This window comes from Parasteatoda tepidariorum, chromosome 7 (genome assembly GCF_043381705.1).
Source record: "Parasteatoda tepidariorum isolate YZ-2023 chromosome 7, CAS_Ptep_4.0, whole genome shotgun sequence".
Lineage (NCBI taxonomy): Eukaryota > Metazoa > Arthropoda > Arachnida > Araneae > Theridiidae > Parasteatoda > Parasteatoda tepidariorum.
The window spans coordinates 3,167,249-3,184,467 of NC_092210.1; the positions used below are offsets into that span (position 1 = coordinate 3,167,249).

General features: G+C 25.7%; 1 protein-coding gene across 1 annotated transcript in view; it reads right to left on the reverse strand.

Moving 5' to 3' along the window:
* The window catches only part of LOC107441737 (agrin), a 342,845-nt gene extending 340,180 nt beyond the window's left edge, over window positions 1-2,665 (reverse strand). The window contains exon 1 of the mRNA XM_071183001.1: window positions 1,715-2,665. Coding sequence (XP_071039102.1) covers window positions 1,715-1,877 — 163 coding nt within the window. The 5' untranslated portion in view covers window positions 1,878-2,665. The remainder of the gene's footprint in view (window positions 1-1,714) is intronic.
* Window positions 2,666-17,219: the final 14,554 nt, after the last annotated feature.

Genomic DNA, 17,219 nt, shown 5'->3' on the forward strand with positions numbered 1-17,219 from the left:
CCCAAAAATTAATAGTAATTTAATTGGAGTAAACACTTACTGTTGAGAAATTTTTAAAGTATTCAAGTTTTTTAACTTAAAATGGTTATTGACAAATGAAATTTTTTGAAAATGTGTAATTATTCCTTTTGAGATTTATCATTATGCTTTTATGATCGATTAAAGTTGCAAGTCAAGAAATAAAAGAAAAAAAAACAAATTTCACAAATAAAACAAGCGTTAACTAAATGGTTTGTTCAGTGATTTGGATAATAGTGCCTATACGCACCATTTTATTTCTTAAATAAAATATAACTTCTTATACACGAAATTTTTTGGTGTCTTAATGAATGTAATGTAAATAAATTTCAAATTTTTAATCTTTTGTGGTTGTAAGCATTTTTAATTTTTGAAAAGCTTTAAACTTCGAAAAAAATTTAGAAGACACTCTTAACTTTAGAATTCTAAATTGGGTAAATAAGTTGAATCAACAATAAACAAAATGAAACAAAAAATATCCAAAACGAGATTACTTAGGTGCTTAAAAAACCACTAATAATAAAAATTCTGGGAATATGCGTTAACATAGAGGAAGTAAAATCATTACTGTCTGAAGTGGAATCTTAAGCTTGAATTACGGTCATGCAAAACTTACAAGTCAGTACTGCAACTTACAATAAATTATTAGGACAATACCGAGTAGCTTTTTTTAGAATTTAAGAAGAGGGTAATATTAGTACAAAGATAAGAGGATAATGTTTGCGTTAAAGTTTATTAATAAAAATGTTAAAATTGCATGTAATGTTATGTTAAATATATGTTTCATAACATTTTACAAGAAAAAAAATTCGGTCATGTCGTAATTTTAATAAGAAAACTGTTTTATTTTTTAGGGGAATGTTGTTAAGATAACGAGATTTAATAATATCAGTTTAAAATATCGGGATAAGACCAAAGAAGCATTTTTTAATTATTAGTTTTTCTTATTTAAATATATTTGTCTTGTCTCATTCAAAATATTGAAAAATTAAAAAAAATAATAATAAAAAAAACATATTAATCACATTTCTTAAAAATGTCTCAAATTGGACTTTAATAAGGACGAAAATAGCTCTTTACAAAAATAAAGAAAATAAAATTAATTTCGAAACAAAAAAAAATTACAAATATTGTTGTTTTAAATATTCAAAAGTAAACACATTTTCTAACAATCACTCTAAAGCGATGTTGCTTAAAATATGATATTAAACATAACAACAAAAAAAATTTTTTTTGAAAATTTTTATTTTTATTTTTAAATAAAAGCGTCAAATTTAAGCACTTTTTTTATCATTTTTATTTTGCTTTGCTTAAAATGCTAAAAAGTCTAAAAATTAAAGAAAAAAAAACTTTTACATCAATGTTGCTAAAATGTTTAAAATAAAACTTCTTTTTCCAAAGTCAATTCAAAATTATTTTAAAATTAAACAGATCAAAATGAATTTATAAATTATTCAAATGAAAGCCATCGATGCCTAAAATAAAATATCCATAAAAATTATACTTCAGACGTACAATTATATACAACTAAACGTACATTATATATTTTATACACTTTTTTTTTGTTTTTAATACACGTTTCATTAGGTCAACAATCAATTACAGGGCATTTTTCTTCAAAGTTGAATTAAATTACAAATCTATTTTAGTGTATTTCTGTAATGACAAGAACTAACAGACAAATCAATATACTTACATTGAAAGTAGAGAACTGTCCCAGAAATAACAGCTATCGACACCAAAACAACGGCAATGACGGATAAAACCAACAAAAGCTGATTATTACTCCATCTCACAAACCTATTTGGTTTAGGCTCATCTTTCTCTTTTTCTGATTGCCACTCCACGTCAGGAGCCATCAGTTACTTCAAATATGATTACTAAAGTAATCAAAGAGTAATCCTCTTTAGTAATCCGCTTCCCTTAATTCACAAAGCAAAGTGTATTTCAAGAGGATGGAATTGTGTTTCGTCACGTATCCATTTTGACATGATTTATAATATATATTTTGTTCATCCGCTTTTGGACGGAAATATATAGTAGCAATATATATTTTTTTATAACATACTTTTGGGAAAAAAATATATTATTTACGTAAACATTCCTGAATTAATTTGATTTCACAAAACAAGAAACTTAAATCATTTATTCTAGATTCATTAAGTTTTGTAATTGTAAATCCGAGGACATTGTTTGTGAACACGTTTCCTTATGTGTAAAACATTTTCACCGCTTAAAAATAAATAATCCAATGTGTAATTCCAACAGTGAATTTTATTTCTTTTTTTAATGTTTTTTTTTCCTATTAAAATATTCACAACTACGTTAAAATTAATATTTTTTTTTTCTGTAAATTATCCACTTCCTCAAATCCAATAATAAATGTAGTTTGTATTTTATTAAATTTAATAAATTATTCTTAAAGATAGATCTTTATTTATTTTTTTAATCCATTGTTTCATATTAAATGAAAGAGCAAGGCTTTTCCTACAAACTGCCACATTTTATTCCAAGGGATTTTTAAAATTCCATATTCTTGAGAAGCACGTGAAAATAAAAAGAGCTAATTTATCTTGCCACTTTCATGAAGGAGCGGAGCGAGTAAAAATGTTGTTGCTCCCGTAAACCACGCATCTCTTCGCAGAACATGAGGGAGCGCATGTCCCTTCAATTTTACTCCAAGACTAATCGTACTCAGTAAGTAGTACATGTGCTGCCATCTATCGATATTTGTTAATTCCCTGCAGTATTAGAAGGATTTTAAGAGAGAAAATCATTCAAAACTGTAAATAATTCATTTGAAGACTGAAATTTTTCACATCACTTTTAGGAATAAATTCTCTTTGAAGTTAGAAAGGACTATTTCCTGATTCATTTGTATGAAGTTTTATTTCATTCATTTATACAATACATTCAAAAAATAATACTCAATTTAATAAGTATTAATCAATATTTGAAATATAATAAGAAGTATGCCTCAAATTACATTCAGAAAATAACAGTTAATGGCAACTTATATATATTTTATAAAATGTGTCATTAAAATATAATGTTGTCATTAAAATATGATCTAAACAGTTTTTTTAAAATTAAACAACAGAATGAAATGATAATAAGCATCTACGATTTAATGGTTAAAAGCTTATTATTGCTGTTTATTTATTTTGTTTTAATTGCAAGAATACTTATAATCAGTCTCTCAATTGTAATGCAAATTAATAATTATAATATTCGCTTCATCTAATCAGAATCATTTATTTAATATCAGACGTTATCGTAGTTAAATCTTTGCTAATCGAATATATTTTCTGTTTTTTCAATCGGAATGTTAAATCTTAATGCTTTTTACATATTGTCTTAGTCGAATCATAATCGCCTTCAAAAATAGCATTATTTTAAAACTGATTATGTTTTAATTATTAAAATAAGCTGTATACATTCGTTAGTTATGATAACTACCATGTTAAATGTTATGATAACGACCAAGTATTTTTCATTCATTAAAAAAAAAACTTTGTAGCCATTCTTTAAATCGTATTGAAAGTTTATAATAATCATGTCATTTGCCTTAAATCAAAATTTAAATCAGCATAACAATACCCTCCTAATCAGAATCATATTCTTCAAATCCGAGTTCATTTATTATTACCTCCTTTAAGTTTTGAGAATTAAATCTTCTGCTTATTAGATTGTATTCTTTTAATTAGAATTTAAGGAATTGAAGAAGAATAGTTGCTTCGTAATATTTTTATCAGCATTATAAATTTTAGAATAAGGTTATTATTTTTAATGTTAAACATATCCTGAAATATAACTTTTCTTATTATGAAAAAAAAAAGTTACATAGTCCTTTTATTTATATTACTTAAATTAGATTCACAATCAGTTAATAGTTTAAGTAAAAAAATGAATATCATGCATCATAAATGCATGTATAGATATTTTTAGGAACATTTTTCTCTTCAAGCTTCTGCATCCAATCTGATGAAAAAATTTATGTATGTTAAACATATTTTTGTTCTTTTAATATTTTAATTGCATGCACACGACTTTAGTGAAGATTCAGTTTCGAGGCTTTATTTCACTAGCCAAAATTTTTGCTTTTTAACAAAAAATAATTGTCCAAAAATACTGTGATTAAAATATAATTATGTTTGTGGAAAAGTTTTATAACTTACTATAAACTGGGGGTACTGGCTACAATTATTTTTTTTTTCGTTTTTAAATGATGAACAGATATTTGCAACTAAAATAATGCAATTGGTTACTTGTAACTAGTTACGTGATTGTACGTGGTGCGTTACCGTTAGAGCATCAAGTCTTGGGGTTTACTATCACATTGAACCCATTTTCAGATCAGATTATCAGATTTTAATTAGAAACCTGCAAGCAACGTCACGTGAATATGTCTGACCTGATTGGTTGATAAACGCGTTACATCATTTGCAGGTAATGCGGATTTGGTTTCACCGATTTAGATCCTGATTCTAATAGAAAATGTAAACTTCTTCGTTTTTCTCGGTTTCTAATTCTACTTCCATCAATTTCTTTTAAAAAATTCCTTTTTGATTTTTAGTTGCAGCAATAATTTATTAATTTCTTTGACCAAAGAAATAATTTAGTGATTGTGACAAAAGTCAGTTACTTAGAATGTTTTACAATTTTGTATTCGTTAATTATGTTACTTATCTTTAATAAACACAGTCTTATAAAAGAAGTAAATTAAATTACTTTTTAATAGTTACAAAACGGTTTATAAGTTTAGATAGTAATAACTGAGTAAGAAAGTTATAGCACAGAATCTATGTATAATAAAGAAATACCGTTTTCAATCTTCCTTGGAGTCTTTTCTTTGAAAAGATATCCTATCACACAACATTAATAACAAATGTTAATAAACGCAGTTCTATAAAAGAAATAAATGTAATTACTGTTTGTTAGTGCTAAAGCGGTTTATAAGTTTAGATAATAATAATTGCGTAAGATAACTATGGCATAGAATTTATAATAAATAAACATCGTTTTCAATCTTCCTTGGAGTCTTTTCTTTGAAAAGATATCCTAACACACAACATTAATAACAAATGTTAATAAACGCAGTTCTATAAAAGAAATAAATGTAATTACTGTTTATTAGTTTTAAAACGGCTTATAAGTTTAGATAGTAATAATTGCGTAAGCTCAGAATTTATAATAAAGACGCATCGTTCTCAATTTTCTTTTGAGCCTTTTTTGTATAAAGATATTCAAACTCACACCCGTAATAGCAATGAATGTTAATAAAAAATTAGAATGATAATAAATAAATATTATTGATATTCACAAAAAAATATTATCACTGACATTTATACAGTTTTAATAGGAATGAAGAAATATTTTACAAGTGAACAGAACCTTTGTAACTCTTCCTCATTTCATGCTGATGCGTTTAGAAGTTGAAAAGTTATTTAACATACATCATTTTACAATAAAAGTTAACTTAAAAGAAAAACTTATGCGGCAACTCTTTATACGAATATTTTTCTCGAATATTAAAAATTATAATTGTTCTAATATTATTTTATCTCGAAATAAATGACAAAAATTGAATGAATATACACAGTTCCACTTTCTTAGAGATCTTGCTAAACTTGAAATTTTGCCACCCAATAAAAAGTTTCACTTTGAAAACCAAAACAAATAAAGAAGTCACATCCTAAAGTAACTTTGTCTTTTGAGTCTTCCTCTTTGTTTCCTGTTAAAGGATCATCCCTAGATGGTCATTCATACACAGGCAACATCCCACAAACAATCACCAAAATGACCGGTAAATCCCTGGACGCAGATTGAAGAACTCTCAAGTAACTACCTTCTACTCCCTCAGAGCTGAAAGAGTACAATGAAGAAATATGGATGCTATTAGCCCAAAGGAGAAGTTTAGCCGCGGTCTCTGAAGACGAAGTAGGGGAGGTACTAAATAAAAATACTGCCTCTCCCAGTACTTTTATGTCAACTCTTAAAATTGTAGTGCAGTTCTCTCTTTATTATTAAAAGCTTTAAATGATAATATTAATTGCGGAAAAACTTAGTTAAAAAGTTACAATTATATTTGTTATTGTCAAAGATTTGTTTACTTATTCATTTAGCTCGACAGCTATCGATCTAGCTTTAAAGTGGAATGCACCAAATGCGTCGCATTGGGAAAATAGGAAGTAGCAAGAGCTAACATATGTTGCCAATTATTCTTTCTTTATTATTAAAAACTTTAAATGATAATATTAATTGCGGAAAAGCTTAATTAAACCGTTGCAATTAGATTTGTTATTGCCTGATTCTTCCTGAGTAGTTAAAATATAACATATCAATAACATATCTTCTTAAATTTGAACAAATTTAAAGAACAGTAATTGCATTACAAACCTTTTTCTTTAAAAAAAATATAACAAACTATACTCTTTCATTATTCAAAGAAAAAAAATCTAATATGCAGATATTAATTTAATGTAGGTATTAATTATTCATATAGAACATAAAAGAATTTAATCAAAGGTTTCTAAAATAGTAGCCCTTGTTCCAACGGTTTTATGTAGCACTTTATTTTATATCCTGTTATGATTAAATGAAGCCTTTTTTTAACACGCATTCTCATTCATCAAGGTTAGATGCAGAAGAATAAAGAACTCGAACAAAAGCTGCCTATCTAAGCCAAAAATTCCATGTCTTTGCCATATTTTATTTTATTGCAATAAGTTGTGAATCGTGGAAACACAGTCGTAAAAGTCTATTTTCAAATATTTGATGAACATGTGGATGGTATTGTTATGACACCCAGACTGACGGAAAAATATTGAATATGAAAATCTATTTTGAGTAAATTTCACTTAAAAATTTCAAAACCTATTATATTCATGTAACTCAGATATTTGAAGGAATCATGTAGAATTTATCCATACTTTTTTCAAAAGTGAGATTTGAAGATTTAACAGTTCTTTAGTATTGTTTTAAGATTGGAACTTAATTGTCTAAAAAACTAAACTTTGCTTGGACCTTAAATTCTTAAAAAAGAAATGACTATTTGTTTTATGGGAGCATAATAATCTATTACTCTCAGCAGCAAATTTTGATACGTTTTATGTTGCATAAGATTTTTTTTATCAGATTTGGGATATTTTAAAGTTGTTGATTTCAAATCTGCAATTAGTTACTCTCTCAAAACAGTTTTTATAATGAAGTTTTTTGCCAAAACATTCAAGTTTAAAAACGTTTTATATAACAGGGGCTCACAAAAATGTTTCAACAAGCTTCTGGAAGAGTTGGGTCACATCATCAAGATTGAAACTGCATAGAACTTATGTCGGGATATATTATATCCATGCGTCGCTAGGAGCGCTTCTATAGTACGAACTGTTTCTTCGTGTTCTTAATAGAAAAGCGCCCCTACCATTCGTACGACGACAGTTTCGGGCATGGATTCCTGTACAATTTTAATCCTGATCATGTGCCCTAACTGTTCTAGAAGTTTGTCGCAATATTTATACCACCCTATGTTGCATGTAACTTTTCTGAACGTGTACATTTCGTCAAAAAATAGACTAAAAATGTCATTAAAAAAATATGTAGTTTTAGGAGCAGAAGTAATTTCAGATTTGATATCTCTAAGCCCGAATTAGGTTTCAATGTAATAATACATGGTGCGTAGCGTTTTTAAAAAGTGCTTATTTTCGTTTTTAAAAGCGCTTAAAGGTGCTTTTTTCATTGGGTGTTTTTAAAAAAGTGCTTGATTTTCCCTTTTCAAATAGGAGATTTTTTTTCCTTTGTTACGTCGATTTTCGACTCGTATTATGCAAAAGCTTTTCACATTGTTCTATTCAAAGTTTTCACAATTCATTCAACCACAATCCATTTCATTATACCGTCGGTTCATAGCGCCAATCATTTTACGTGTTTGATGAAATACTTGCGAGTCCTCATGTGCCTCTACTGTGCTGTGTTCGATGAGATTCTTGCACTCTCATGTGCAACTCTGCTGCATTTTGCGAGATTTTCTCAATTTCAATTTTAATTTTCCACCCTCTGATATCGAACCGAAAAATCCATCGATCTTTTTATGGTGGCTAATATAATCAAGAAAAGAGTTCTTTGTCAGAAACTAGTTATTTTATCATGGTCATGTAAAGTCTTTGAAAATTCTGTCATTTTGTTTATGCATGTATGCTTAAAAGTATTTTTGAATGCTTATAAAGCACTTAAAAGGTGCTTATTTTTGTTGAAAGATTAATGAAAAATTTAAGATTATTAAAGATGTTGAAAGATCTGTTAGTTGTAGGTCTCTTTGATGTTGAATTATTATGATGTTGGGCATATGTGAATCTAAACCTAATATCTCTACCTAACCAGTTGAACAGGAATCTGTCATATAGAAATCGAATTATTAATACTGTCCTCTAGATTTATGTTCAAGATAATTATGAAGCGAATTGTGCTACCGTCTTTAGAGAAACTTATTGGACTAGTCTACTATCTAATTAAACGTTTAAAGTACTATGGAAGAATAGCAAATCAAAATATTTAAAATATTTATATATCATATTTTAGTTGAGAAGAAAATACGCATAATTGTATTAAAAAATATATGATTGCATAACTTAATTAAATTTCATTTTATTTATATTTTTATTTTGGTAGTATAATTCATATAAAAATTATGTGTGCATGCTTAGAGTAAAAATCCATATTCTAAAATAAAGAGAAAAGAATTAAAAAATATATATAAATCTCTTAAACTTTAGTTGATATGAGCATCTTTCGAAATGCGTAATCAGCTTGATATAAATCAGCTAATTTTTATTAATATACAAAGAAACAATGCTTATAACATTGGTGTTGAGGTGTTAAGAAATATAAATAAATATGCTATTCGAGATTTTTTTTTGAAATTTTCTTTACCATTCAAGACTATAGAATTAGTGTAAAAATTGTGATATTTTTACCGAATTTCTTACCAGGATTTTTAAAAAATGACCTGTCATTGTGAAACTGTAAAAAATCTCTCAACTTTGTGAAAATTATTAGCTTTATTTTGGAAAGAATTACAAACAACAATGTGTGTCAGCTTTTTGGAGAAACCTCGCATTTTGGGACTCATTAAAAAATTGCTCTATAATTTCTTCAATATAAAATTAGAGCAGAAGCTGGTTAAGGTAACCAGATTTTTTAGAATTTTTTTGTGAGTAATTGAAAATAAGGATCTATTTTTGTGAGTAAGAAAGCACTAAAATGATGTCTTTCACGAAGTTAAAATTTCAAAATTATGAATTTCTGAAGTCATCGTTTGTGATTATTTCATTTCCAATATGAGCAATAAAATGTGCAGAATCTGTTTTTTAATGAATTTATGTCCCTTTTCACCGTAAAATAATTGCTGACTGATCCTTTTTTACAATAAACTAACAATAGAAGGACATATTTTTGCGATAAAAATAAAACTTCTTTAGGTTCTTGCGATAATATAACTTCTGAAGGATCCATTTTTTACACTGACTTTTTCTTTTTTTTTGCAATAAAATAATTTCTGAAGGATTCGTTTTTAAGATAAATTAATTTGTGAAAGATTAGTTAAAGAGCTTATTCTACTTTATGTTGTGTTTCGATAGATTTTGATGTCTTTTTTTTTTGTTCATTGAATTGAATATTTATGACATGCAATGCATATATATGCTATCTCATTTTTCTGCATGTTTTTATTTGTTCAAGATTTTTAAATCGTACAAAATACATATTAAAGATGGACAATTCTATAATAAATTAATATATTTTGATTAATTTAAAATTATTAGAAGCATAAAATATTCATCTATAATTTTCTAATTCGCATTTTAGTTTTTTTGAATTATGAGACAAGTCTAATAACTTACACAGTTTTTTGCTATTCAANAATATTTATGACATGCAATGTATATGTATGTTATCTCATTTTTCTGCATGTTTTTATTTGTTCAAGATTTTTAAATCGTGCAAAATACATATTAAAGATGGACAAATCTGTAATAAATTAGTATATTTTGATTAATTTAAAATTATTAGAAGCATAAAATATTCATCTATAATTTTCTAATTCGCATTTTAGTTTTTTTGAATTATGAGACAAGTCTAATAACTTACACAGTTTTTTGCTATTCAATTTGTCGATAAATTTCTTCCACAAAAATGTTTTTTTTCCTTCTGATAGATTTGTTTTGCTCATTGAATTAATCATTTATGACAGGTAATGTACACATATTTTATCTCATTTTTCTGCATGTTTTTAATAGTTCAAGTTTTTTAAATAATATAAAATGCATATTAACAGTGGACAAATCAACAATAAACAAATAGATTTTCATTCCTTTACAATTAGTATAAGCATAAAATATTCATCTATAACTTACTAATTCGCTTTTAGTTTTAAGAATTATGAGACAACTATAATAACTTACACAGTTTTTTGCTATCCAATTTGTCAATAAATTTCTTCCACGAAAAATATTTTTTTCCCTTGCTCTTTTTTAATATATCTGAGATAAGTGTACCCTTCTCAGTCTAAAAATTGATTAAGAGCTCTTTAGTTAATGGATTTTTTTTCTATTTTTTATCTTCTTTGAAACTAGTGACTAATTGTCTCTCTACAAGGCACTAAAATGATATCTTATCGGCATTTTTACATTTTCACTTCACTTCAGTTCTGTTTCCAAAAAAAAGGAAGGTTCGTTTATAAAGTTACCCTACATAGCTACTGGTATTTAGGATGAATCTTAATTGGCCAGAACTAATAAACGCTGCAGTCACAGTTAAAAGACATATCGCACAATAGCTTTTATTTGGTTTTCAAAAAAAAAATTGCGCTTGCAATTAGAAAACGAAACAAAATGTTTTATTTTCTCCTTTATTTTGTTTAGCATTGTTAATAAGCATGAAACATTATAATCAAGTTTATTTAATTGCAGTGATTATTTAATACATTGTTCGGCAATCTATTTAAAACTCTTTTTTTATTAATGAAAATTATATTTGTATATTACTTATTGGCTAATTAGTTCCCTGCAAGTCACTAAGATTATATCTCACAGACATTTTGATGCATATGTGCATTGAAAACAGATAAGGGTTCGTTTATAAAGTTTCTTTACCTGTGCAGCGAAAGATAAAACTCAATGGATCACTCCAAAACATTTCTGCATTCAAAGACAGAAACTAGGAGTTCCAAGAAATATTACCACCTAATTTTCTTATTAAAAATTTTTGGTACCATACACAATTTTACACAATTTCTTCATTAATTGTATTTTTTATTTTTTGAAGTAACTAACTGCCTCTCATAAGGTGCTGAAATAATGTCTGATTGTCACTTTTAAACATTATTTTTATACTTATATTTCACGTTGAATGGAAAAAAAGATGTTCATTTAAAATTTGTCGCTCTAAATTTCATTTAAAAATGATCATATTGTTTGAATTTTATTTAGCTACAATCATAAACACAAAAAACATATCACTCAAAATGTTTTTAATTTTGTTTAAAAATATCCCTACAGTTTATTTTTTTAAAAATTTTCTTTTAGTCTCGTTTAGCAATATGATTATGAGGAAATAATAATAATTATTTTTATTAATTATTTTAACTAGATAATTTCCCGAAAAAAGATTTAAAAAAAAGTTCTGGTACTGATCGAAATTTTTTTAAAGTAAGAAATCTGAACCTAAATATTCAATGTACAATAATTGAAATAGTATAATCCAAATTTTTCAGATAAAATGACTATTTTCCCGACTTTTTATTTAATGCACATTAATAAAGCAAGAATGAAAATTAAATTAAAATTCGTTTATTAAAAGCCTTTTGCAAACTGTTTAATCTATAAAAACAACTAAAATTGAGTTTCCAGATTATTTATTTTATTATTANTTTTAGTCTCGCTTAGCAATATGATTATGAGGAAATAATAATAATTATTTTTATTGATTATTTTAACTAGATAATTTCCCGAAAAAAGAAATATAAAAAAGTTCTGGCACTGATCGAAATTTTTTTAAAGTAAGAAATCTGAACCTAAATATTCAATGTACAATAATTGAAATATTATAATCCAAATTTTTTAGATAAAATGACTATTTTCCAGACTTTTTATTTAATGTACATTAAGAACGCAAGAATGAAATTTAAATTAAAATTCGTTTATAAAAAGCCTTTGCAAACTGTATCTATAAAAACAACTAAAATTAAGTTTCCAGATTATTTATCTTATTATTAATCTTTATTATTAATCTTTTTTTTAATAATTTATTACTTTTTTCAACGACTAAATTAACTATCTTATAAACTGAGTATGATGTTTAAGATTCAACAATCATTAATGTAAAATAATTCCTTAATTCACAAAAATTGCAATTCTAGTTAGAACTATATTTATTGAAATTAATTCTGCAATATAAGAAATATTTTATAAATTTATTTGGTTGTATAAATCTTCACATTTGCTTATCCGTATAATAACTTTGATTTACTAAGGATCTTTGCCTTTGAATAGGCGAAATACTTCTCATGTCTTCCGAAATCAATGTATGGAAGGTTTGAAAGATTTAGTAAAATGCAGTTTCTGACAAGGTTTGGCAGAGAAGGTTCGTGGTTTCTTATCATGCCATCTGTTCGGTTCTCATTCGAGAAACATGAATAGACTCTTTCTGTTCTGCCTGAGGGCAGGACCAAAAAAGTTATTCTCGTTCATTCTGTCAATCAGAAATCCGCATAGGTAAAATAACTGCACTTAAACATTAAAGTTGTTTCTACATTTTTTTTAAATGTTGGCGTAATTTACTGGAATAGATTAGTGATATAAAATTGCATAACTATATATTCTTTATAGCAATGAAACTGTTTACAAAAATGAGTTTTTTTTCCCCAAGTTATTTGTACTACTTTTTGTATTTACTTATTTTGTTGCAAAATCTAAAATATTATCCATTCGACTTAACATACAATATTGAACAACATGTTTTAAAGTTGAACGTTTATTGTTTATGTATGTTATACAATGTGTATGTAACAATTGCGTATTTACAGAAATGAGCACTAAAAATATTATTTTAATTATTATATAATAATACATCATAAAAATATACACATTAGTCTTCTTACACCTTTTTACTTCAAAGAACCATAAAAGTTAAAAATTATGCATTAATTACCCTTTTGTTACTGATTTTCTTTTTTGTTGGGAATCTGTATTGGCCTTAAAATATTTTAAATGAAAAATATCTAAATTGAAGAATTTATAAAAATGGATCCCTTGTTTTTGTTACATTTCTGTAAGTACGTATAAGTATGCAGAGTACAGGTTTATTTGAAAATGACTTGTCGTGATAAATTAAGATATCGTAGTTTTTTTCACGAATATTTATATAAAAGCTTCTCAAAAATTAAATTCAGCTATTGATACATAGTTTTCATAGTTATTTGATCGTTTAAATAATATTAATCTGAAAAGAACATTTGTTTACAAAAACATGAAATTTTTAATAAATATAAGTAAATTTATTCTAAAATAATCAGAGGATTTTATTTAGAAATAAGTTTTAAGTTATGAATTCATCAGCATTCTTAATTTAAAATTTTGAATTCCAATATTAAATTCACAAAACATATATTTATTGCTTCAATTAAATGAGCATAATTTTGCACATTTTTTTAAAGAAATTTATTGAAAATGGTGCAACAGATGCATTATTATAATAAGTGTTTATAACAAATATTCTTATTACAAGTTAAGAAATTAAGTTTTCAGAATAAGATTACATTTGTAAATTAATATATATATATATANTCTCATTCACATACTGCAAAAAATTTTAAGTGATTAGTAGCTCCTTTAATTAGTTGAGTCAAACTAAAAAAATTACCTGCATGTAGTCTCATTTTTATTAATTTTTTCACCTTTATAGTTTTATTTAAGTATTTATTCATTTTTCATTTCGTTTGTTTTTGACAACACTTATACACATAAAAAATTGATTTAAATTTTTTTATTTATTCCCAAATTTTGCAAGCAAATTTTTTGTTATTCACCCTAATTCCTTAAAAAAATTGTTCCTTTTTCAAATTTTAAATAATTTTTGTGCAGTTCTGCTTTTTATATATATATATATATATATTCTTTTTTTTCTTTTTTTTAAAATTTTTTTCCCCTAGCTTCAACTTAACTGCTCTACCTCAGACATACATACTTTTTTTAATTCCTTTCTGACAAGGAATTCTGAAAATAAAGTTTGAAAAGGTGGTTATTACCGAAAATCTTGTTTTTTTTAGTTCTTTCGCACACATACTTGGGAAAATCGCTATTTGAACATTTATAAATGTCACAATTTCTTTTAATCTTTTGCTTTAAATTTAGTAAAAAAATTGAATTAGAAATTGAAATCTAAAATATCGTAAAATTATGAAACTTTTTAAAACATGTTCACTTCAAATGCTTATTTCAACGATTTTCAACTTAATAATAAACTGATCGGAATTCCATTTTCTTATTTTAGTAATTTTAATCTTCAAACTATTTTGCTTGAAAAAGAAAATATAGAAATGAAAATGTGTTATAAATGAGTAAATGAAATATGTTAGCTATAAATTGAAAATTTAGTTTAAAGAATAAAATTAAAGTATATGAAATCTCTCTCTCACACGCATGAAAACATACTGGTACTTATTTATATATCAAATTTAAATCTTGAAGATCTATCAAATGGGATAAAATACAACAAAAACAACTATGCAGTCAGGACAAAAGTTATGAACAAAATTTAGAGAAAATAGAAGATTTTTGAGTTCTCCTACAATAAAGACTTTGATTGTACAAATATAATTTTAAACAAGAATCTTCGGAAATTGTGAAATTTTTCGATCCAATCACAAAGAAAAGAAGATCTGTCACGTTACTCATAAATCCCTATTTTTATGTAGAAATGGAAAAAGAGATGTAGTTACGAGATTCCATACATAGAGATGGGATGAAAAAGGAAAAAAGAAGAAAAATTTAAACTTTAGAAATGTCATCTTCTGTCATGAATAGGATAACATTCCGAACACACAACATTTATACAAATACATATTGCTTTCGAAGCTGGGATTTAGTAAAAAGAGGAAATAGATGAGAGTTTTAAAATCTTTTCAAAAATATGAATGTCTTTTTTTTTTTTTAATATAAAAACATGAAAAACTTTGAGTTTCTGTAGAATGAACTGTCAAAAACCATAAATATTTCATGCATTATTATCTGAAAAACAAAATTCCTTTTATTTTATTCTGTGAATTCCTTGAACGCATTTTAATATAAATTAATGATTAGTATTTTTGAATAGGATACCTTTGGAAGTCCCAAGGTTAATGAAAATAAAAATTGCGGAGTTTTAGTGAAAAGAAAAAACAGATGAGAGTTTTAAAAATTTTTCAAATATATGAATGCCTTATTTTTTATTATAAAAATGTGTAAAACTTTGACTTTTTGTTGAACAAAAATAAAAAGCCAAAAAAATATAAACACTTCATATAACACTGTTTGATTTCATGATTTCGTTAAATGCATTTTAAAGTAAATTAATAAATATGTTTTGAATAATATAATTTTGGATAAAATTTATGCAAATTACTCTGAAGCTGGGATTTATTAAAAATGGGATATATACGAATATTATTATTTATCTAAAAATATGAATGCCTTTTTTTTAAGTCTAAATAAAAAATAAAAAGGTATTGGATAATAAAATGACTTTTTCAATGTAAAAATATTTCATACATTATTTTAGAATCACAAGTGTTAAGACTATTAATTTTCCAAATACTTTAAACGAAGTATAATGTTAAGGAAGTCATATTATTGTTTATTTGTTATAGAGAAAATGATTGATAGAACAACATTTCTACAATACAGATATTACTTTTAAGACTCTGATTTAGTTAACGAAGAAAATAGATGCAGGTTTTAAACTCTTTTCAAAGATTATTGTAAATATAATACCATAAAAATTTTTAAACAAATATTTTATACTTTATTTGAAAATCATTACTTTTATACGTTAATCCTTTAATTATATGCGTGATTTGAAAATCAAAAATGCTAAACATTGATTTTGAAAATTCTTTAAACGTGTTAAAAATAAATTGTTTATTATTTTTTAATTTAACTTTTAAGCACGAACCATTTATACAAATAGATATTACTTTTGGAATCTGAATTCAGGAAAAAGAACAAATCAAAGTTTCAAAGCATTTTTAGAAATATAAATATATGTGTCCTTATTCTAACAACATAAAGAATTTTTTGAGGTTTGACATGAAATAAATGTCTTTTCGAATCTGAAATAAATGTTTAAAATGTTTTACTTGATTTCCATGCCCCAAAATAAAATAATAGCTAGTCACATGACGTAGTTTCAGAGTAAAACTTCCGTTCTACAAAGTGTCAACTATAAGTTTAAAATCATTCAAAGCAACCCTTATTATCAGTAATAAAAATTCTCACATGTAGTTGTATTGTTTATCTGAGTAACATCTGAGTAACATAATCTAAACAGCTTACATGTATTGCATAATTATTTACTTTACTTCATGTCAAGATTCAAGTTTGAGGTTTCAAATTTAATACACGCATTTAAGTGTGCTTGAATTGAAATCCGATGCAATAGAGACATAGTCACAAAATATAATCCGATTGAATTTGTTATTAACTTAAACACAATATTTGAAATAGCTATAATCATTCGGGAACAGAGAGTGCATTCATTTATCTCAATGCACTATGCTGAATATCAGTTAAACATTGTGTGATTTTAGAACTTCTCTTAAATCCAGAAATATAAATGAGATTCTATAATATCGGGTCATTTCAGTCTGCAAGTCATTTCATACTTATGGGAATGATTTCATAGGCTGTTGCTAACACGAACATTAATTTATTTCCCTGTGGAATATTATTGCATGCAAAGTATTGACATTTAAGACAAGCGAATACTATACTTTGCTTTTACTTATCGATTATGTTTAAAGTTAAAAATTTCACTCATACATATATATATATATATATATATATAAGGGGTTATTCACAATTCCTACCGGGGTTTCGAAGCGTTACAGTAAAAAAACGAAGACGAATATGGCAAAAAAGGACATATGAAATTATTCCGAAAGTATTCAAGTTTTA